The sequence below is a fragment of the Montipora capricornis genome, chromosome 3, assembly GCF_036669925.1.
Source record: "Montipora capricornis isolate CH-2021 chromosome 3, ASM3666992v2, whole genome shotgun sequence".
NCBI lineage: Eukaryota > Metazoa > Cnidaria > Anthozoa > Scleractinia > Acroporidae > Montipora > Montipora capricornis.
In genome coordinates, this window is record NC_090885.1 from 8137175 (window position 1) to 8144674 (window position 7500).

The following is a 7500-nucleotide window of genomic DNA, read 5'->3' on the forward strand; positions in this document are numbered from 1 at the left end:
GGTGATGTATCTTGACCATTTCTAGAAAGGTTTCAAAATAGCAGTCACTGTAAGGAAAAAATTCTTGGACGGAACCTGACTTCTCCTCTTTAATGCGACATAATAAACAGGGGCACCCAGCGAGAATATAGTTCAAAACCACTTGGACATAGCATTGTTAAACGTATTTTAGTATTTAAACGGTAGATAAAGGTATATTTTTATCCCCTAAAAATTTTTCATCTGTTCGGATTTCCCAGCTGAAAGTCTAGTGATCCGAAATTTATAGGGATGAAAACTTACCTTTTCGAAAAATTCAGCCAGAAAAAAGTCTCCCGAGAATTCTAGGTGAGCTTTTTAGAGTAAAAATCCGTTAAAAATGGACAATTATACCATGTTTTAGATGTTCGAAAATCCTAGGACAGGCAGGCAAGCACAAATGTTTCGAAAATTCTAGATCTCAAATCGTCTTACGAACAGATATTTTCCGAAAATTGACGTTGGGTGCCCTTGAATAAACAGCAGCCGGCATTGTTTCAGTTGTTTCTCAATGAAAAACTAATTGGATATCTACACGAAATCAAATTTATTACATATTTAGCAAAAATACAATAATTTTATAAGGAATTACAAATTAATTGAAAAAACACCGATGATTTTGATAAGGTTTATTATTTTCTACTTGAATTTTATAAAAAAGGAACACGAAAACACGTGTTTTTACAAACAGGCTTAGCTTGATGTGTTTGCATTGAACGACTTAACCGGGAGGCCAAGACATCTGGCGTCCACCGAGAATGTGGATATGAAGATGATAGACAGACTGCGCAGCATCTCGTCCATTGTTAATAACTGAAAACAAGGTAGAATGGAGGATGTAAGGGTTTGCATTAAATTCAGCTGACTACTGTGGCAAAGGTGTAAAATTTGCTGAAGAGTACAACCCAGAGTAGACAATCAAATACTGTCTCTTGGAGTTAGAAAGGGCTAGACCTTCCCACACTGACAGGTCAGGTTATTTTTATATGAATTATAATTCCACCCCTCCTGTCTGGTAAAAATCAGTTTTGAAACACTTACTTCTGTATGTGAACGAATTTGGTGTCAAACAAACGGAAATTTAAGATCATTACAAAAGCTCACACAGCCAGGGCTAAGATTCCACCCAGGTTGGCGGGCAAGAGCCAATTAGATTGCAGGATTCATAGAATTCCACCTGCTTGTGCATTGAAATAATAATGATTTTATTATGATATAACAACAAATCTGAAAAGATCCATCACACTGGCCTCTGTTTCATGCTTGTCTCCATCTGACCATAAGAATAGCAAACTGCCCTATTAATTAAATACATTTCAAGCATGAATATTTCTCTGCTTGGATAAATAAAATGACTTGTTTTCTGCTCACTACTCCCAAGCAACAAGAGACTTGCAGGATTAAGGCAACTATCTAAGTTGATAGCACCACTCTCGTGAAAAGATGAAGCATGTCACAATTCACTCTCTTACCAATTCTATACCCACTGTCATTCAAATTTTCCTTCTCCGCAACAGTCTTTGCTACCCACAACAAGTGGCCAAGAAGCTGAATGGACAAGAAAACAAAACATCAATTAGCCAATATCAAAAATACCATAATATTCTTTGCTTGTCCCTCCAAAATTTTGCATAAGCATTGTTTCCAGTTTCTCTTGGCACCATTATAAGTCCCAAGAGAAAATACAAGCTTTGGGATCTCATCCACAGAGGCTGTGGCTCTTTAGGTCAGTGCCCAGAATAAAAACTGCCAGCAGGTTCCTACTTGTAAAGGTAACACTGCAAATAACACTCTTCTTGTTCTTGTGTGCACTCTCAGAGAGTGGAGACTACTATTGTCCTCCTTGGTGGGAGTCATGAAAATGGATTACCTCTACAGCTTATTTTGTGATTTTAGAAACAGCCAGTGCTCAGTGTTCTCACGGAATCACAGTCTCTGGTACACATAATAACAACAGTCAGAATTAAATTGAAAAGTAGTCTGCAATTCTATACACTTGCTTACTGGTAATTATGACTATTTAAAGTCAATTCTTGAATAATTGTACTGTATGATAAATTGCACCAAAAATCTACATGTACTTACTGGTATGTCATCTTCTGTACTTGCAGCTAGTTGTGTGATGGGCTTCCGTGGAATCACTAAAATGTGTTTTGGTGCCACTGGATTTACATCTCGAAATGCAATAGCCTATTAGAACAAAAACCTTGCCTCATACCTTTACCAAGCTGGAAGCTGGTACATGTCTTCCTTTATTTATTAATATTTAGATTAACGTTTACAAGGACAAAAATTAGTGAAAGAAATACAAAACATTTTGATGCCATCAAAATATCATTTTAAAGTGAAAAACAGAACTTTAAGAAAAATTGGCTTATCGAACAAAAACAAACAAGTGCAAATTCTTATTGGCTTGGTGAACACAGATGAAAACAACGTCATTTTTCCATGGAACTTTCTGGAAAGTTTCACTTTGACGTCATTTGAAATGCAGTAATGTGATTGGGCAATCAAACTGTTTATTGCCCATATTTGGAGTTTCCTTGTCGGGAATAAGGAGAAGCGTTGTTTTAATCTTGCCAAACATTGGTCCATGAAACAAATTGCAAACACTTTTTCAAGGTAGTCGCTCTATACAGGATGTGAGGTGATGAACATATATAATATACATTTAGTATTGCATCTAACATGCAAATAATTTTATTCGCTTAGCATACCGTGTTGGTAGCATCCTGAATTCCACTAGCACTATTATTCAGCAATAATACCGGTAAATGCCATTTCAATTAAACAAGGCATTATTTGAAATAAATTCAATTATGCATGGTCAAATGATCCGCATTTAATCGCATCAGTTCCCACGTATCATAGCTCACTGACCCAAATGGAAGCAACGCGTGAAATTGCAGAAATAAATTCATTACACATACTACAACTGTATGGAAGGGGTTGTTATGAAACCTGGCACCCCACTGGCCACAGCATTTCAAAAAACACCCCCACCAACAATCTTCCCGCCGTCTGTACCTCCCCAAGAATCCATCTCCCTCAGAACCACATGTGAATGCTCCTTGCTGTGCTCATCGATATATTAAATATGTTATAGATCGATTTTTTTAATTAAGGGGATATTATGAAGAAAATATCCAAAATTATTCAGCCAACCTTTTCATCTTCATGTATTATGTCAGCAGGAATTTCCTTGCGAATAATCCTGCTGAATATTGAGTCTTCTGGACGATACTTCTCTGCAGCTTCGGAAGCAACTTTGGCTTTCTCAACCTCATCACTGCATTATCCATCAGAACAAAAATCGGCTCGAATTAACCTTGGAGCAATACTTATAGCTGCAGCCGCTGTGAGCAAGAGTTTGCTTGTGAAAAACGTGCTTCTTCGCAGCGCTGACAGCGCCATTCGGATAATTCAGTTCTCCAAACTCTTCGAACTTGGACGTGATTTTTATGGCGTGTCTCCGAACAATATATGTTCCCCATACACGACGGACCAAACAACGGATAACAAAAACAGATTAACCAATGGACTGGACTTCCTGTTAAAGAAATCACAGGATCGTTTATTTGCTTCTTGTCACGCAATCTTTCCTTCTTTTATGGGGAGGCAGAATGGGACCCTCACTTAAACCGGTTTAAATCCTTTCGGATCATAAGAAGCAGGGGAGGACTTGGCAGGCCTTTTTCATTCTTTTCAACTAACAGTTTGCGGGAGGTTGTGGGTTTCAATCCCGGCAGTGCCCCCACTCAGGGTAGGGTGATGAAAGTGCTGCCTTTGTAATATGGCAGCTGAATGTGCACGTGGTTAGACTTTCAAGTCCTTTCGGATAAGTATATGTAATCGCTTGGGCTCGAGGGCAATTAAGGATTCATTTCACGTGTATTCTCAAAGTTTTCACAAAATTTCCCGACTGGGGAAGCGACGAGGGCAATTTCGACAACTTTGAAAATACAAGTGAAATTAATCTTTAATTGTACGAGAGCACATTGCCATTACATGTTAATCACATATAGAGGGCAAAATTAATTAAGGCATGTGCCCCAAACTGGCCCCAAATTATTGCACAAAAAAGTAAGAGGGTGGTCTAACTTCTGACAGTTTAGTAATAACTGACCTAAGACTTTCGCAAACTAATAACGTCACAAACGTTTTTATATTAATGTCGATGACGTATAAAAATGAGATCACGTGACTTGTTACGGCCACAAAACTCAAAGTAAAAAACGGCAATAGTCTATGCTAAAATTCATTTCACTTCGCTACTATTAGATTAATCAAAATGGTAAATGACAACAAACTGTGCTTGGCCTTTGTTAAATATGTCTTTATTTTTGGAAATATACGGCATTTTGTACTAGTGCCCAGTCCCCTATGGAAAGTAATTTCTTTTTTCGGACATTTATTTCAAATTATCTTGAAATGTCCAAACACAGAAATGATGTATCCAACGGTGTTAACATCATAAAGGTAAATCCAGCCACCAGAAAATGATGAAAAGTGTTGCCGTTTTGTTGAGATTCCTGTGCTAAAAATAACTTTGACATGTCACGTGATAACATATCATCTTATATACCAGTTAAGATTTCACATCTTATTGCTGCTAACGATGTGCCAAAGTTATTTCGTGTTATATAAAATGGATCAATACTTATACCACCCCCTCACTTATTTTCATGCCCATGGCCCATGCCCAATTCACCTGAGTATTAGCCACGCGATGTAAATAACCTTTAAACAGAATTGTAATTAACAATTTTTTATTGTAACTTTTATATTGTACGTAATTCAGTCCTACGACTGTAATGTATGATGTTTCAATAAATGAGTTTAATACTACTAAGCTAAAGCCTATGTGAATAAGCTTCCCAGGATTAACCGATCCGAGTCACACCTAAATATAGATTGTGGTGTTCAATTGGCACTAGCTAATTGTTATTTATTCTGCCTTTATGATGCCACAAAATATTCAGAGCCAGATGTCAGAGGAACAGTCGCCCCCTGGATACCGCATTTCGTGGGCAAGTGCAGGTCCGCCAGGCTCGTCACCAAAGTCAACGCAAAAATCAGGATTCAACTTCAGTCCGCCATTCACTGTATCAACGTCGATTTGGAGCAACATGCTTCCTTTCCTGAGAAAAAAAAATTGATAGGCAAAATTTGAGAAATACACGAGGAGAATCCCTCTCACAAAGCACACCAACAGAGTACACGTAGATGATATTACTTTTGCTCTTATTTTAGAGTGGATTGAAGTAGTTTATCTCGTCCACAGAGTCCGCTTTTCTTTTGGACAGCACCAAGACCACGAACTCCGGACACTTCCCGAAAGCAGGAAGTCCGCAAATCACAGACTTCCGTTTCGTCTACGCACGCTCAGAAATTTGAAACAACAGCAATCTCGTTCCCAGAGCCTCCGTTACCCTTGTCCAGCAGAACGGGCGCGGGAGGCTCTGGAATAATCCAAAACCGGTTAAACAACTGCGCGTGCGTGAGAGGAGACGGTTGGAAATCAACAATGGAGTTCACCTTGCCATGACAGCGCTTACTTTTCACTCGCGAGACAGTACACATGAGTATAAACACATCTCCTAATACACTCGAAGCCTTTAAACTACGGAGAATAAACAATAACGAGATACATTTTATCAATCAAAACAGATTTCAGCATCTGGTGTCACGCAAGTGAAAATAGCTGTATTTTCAAAAACAAAAACGTTACGGACCTGGTAAGATTTATTTCTAGATCATCTTCAAAATCCACAAGAAAGCACGATTTTCGAGTTTAGACTGAAAATGGCAGGAAATGGAACCGTTTTTCAACAGCCAGTCAAATATGGCCTTTTTTGGATTCAACCAGAGTCTCTCTTTCCCGACCGCTGGTCAAGGGAACGATGACTCTGGGAACGAGATTGAAACAACAGTAGTTGTCAACGGTTACAAAAATGGACCTTCACAACAACTGCGCATAAATTGGAAGTAGCCAGAGTCCGTGTTCTTGGTGCTGACCAAAAGAAAAGCGGACGCTGGGGACGAGGTTGTCCTAGCCGGTGCCAAGTTCAGGAGAGAGTCACGCAAGGTTCTAACGTAACAATTCCGATATCAGTCATTCACTCATCCAAGATGAATGGAATACCCGAGAGGCCAGGGGCCTGTTTCTCGAAAGCCCCGCGAAACATTTCCGTCCTTTTTCGAGTGTCACAATTGTGTCATCAATTTCACTACCATTTTGCCTTTAGTTCTCTTGATAACATACTTAACATACTAAAAGACCAGCTTTTTACAATAAACGGATGGCAGGTTCAATAACGGCTTTTCGGGCCCGGAAAGTTACACAGTCTCCAAAAGAGGGGCCAAAGAGTCACTACCGACACTGAGGACTGCAATCACCGAATGGCTTCTTTATTAATCACATGTTCTACAGGCCTTATTAATATCAATGTTCTCATCGTAAAGTGAAAAAACGCACAGATGAGTTTATTTAAGGCTCCGTGTGGCTGTGTATAGAAAGAACAATTCATGCGAATTAATCTAAAAGCATTCGAAAACCCAACTGGAAAGAGACAAACCCTTGATTAATAACAGCAATTTAAGATCGTTGAAGACAGATTCGCCAGTTGGTAATCAGAACAGCATTCGAACCCAGGGACGTATCCCCGTACAACGTCAGCTAACTAACTTCCCGATCACGCTATCTCCTTCGCCTTCCGAGAGGACATTACAAAGGGACTACCTTCTTCTGATAAGTTACTTGAATAACCAATGTGCCGAGGGGTATAAAATGCAGGTTAGGATTGCAGATCAAAGTTTCTAGCATATTTGAAACAACCCAAACCTTTGCAAAAATGCTAACCTTAGGCTTAAACATTATCTAAAGAATAGTGTTTAGTGCGAATGTTACCATTATAGCAAATGTTTGGGTTGTTTCAGTTATGGTGAAATAATGACCTGCAACCTACAGTTTGCAGGGTTTTCGTTTGAGGCCAGGGGCGTTTTGTCCGGTTGTTTACCATTTCACGTCCGGCACTTTGACGCTATGAATTTTAAGACTCGCTGGCTTTTTTTTTTCCTTTTTTTTTTCGGACTTCGGTATCTCAGGAAGCTATAGCTAGGGGCTGAAGAAACACAAGACAATCGCGCAATGCCCGATTCCTTCAATCTAACAAGAAGTCACAATGCCTTATTTTTCTTACTACACAGAATGACCGATCTGATGCATGCGGGCATTTCATTCAAGCGATAAGTTTAGTTTTCTGTTTTTTTTTTCTCCAATTTCAAAAATGTAAATAGCATTTTTGAGATTTTTGAGAATTCCAGACCTTCTTGTGGATTCGCTCCCAATACACTGGCCTAACAACGGGAAATAACCACGTACGGTACTTTCATAATCAAATCCGGTAGTTTGAAAAGCTATCGAAAACCTTGAATGTGTTGGCCATATGCCAAGATTCCACCACACTTCTACCTTACTAG

The 7500-nt window shown here is 39.1% G+C and overlaps 1 protein-coding gene and 1 pseudogene across 1 annotated transcript in view; both read right to left on the reverse strand.

Moving 5' to 3' along the window:
- Nucleotides 1-546: 546 nt before the first annotated feature.
- LOC138042072 (uncharacterized HIT-like protein slr1234) lies at nucleotides 547-3508 on the reverse strand (annotated as a pseudogene).
- Nucleotides 3509-4770: 1262 nt separating this feature from the next.
- Nucleotides 4771-7500, reverse strand: part of LOC138042070 (methanethiol oxidase-like) — a 21488-nt gene continuing 18758 nt past the window's right edge. Inside the window, exon 11 of the mRNA XM_068887812.1 lies at nucleotides 4771-5159. Within this exon, the coding sequence (XP_068743913.1) occupies nucleotides 4997-5159 (163 nt within the window). The 3' untranslated portion in view covers nucleotides 4771-4996. The remainder of the gene's footprint in view (nucleotides 5160-7500) is intronic.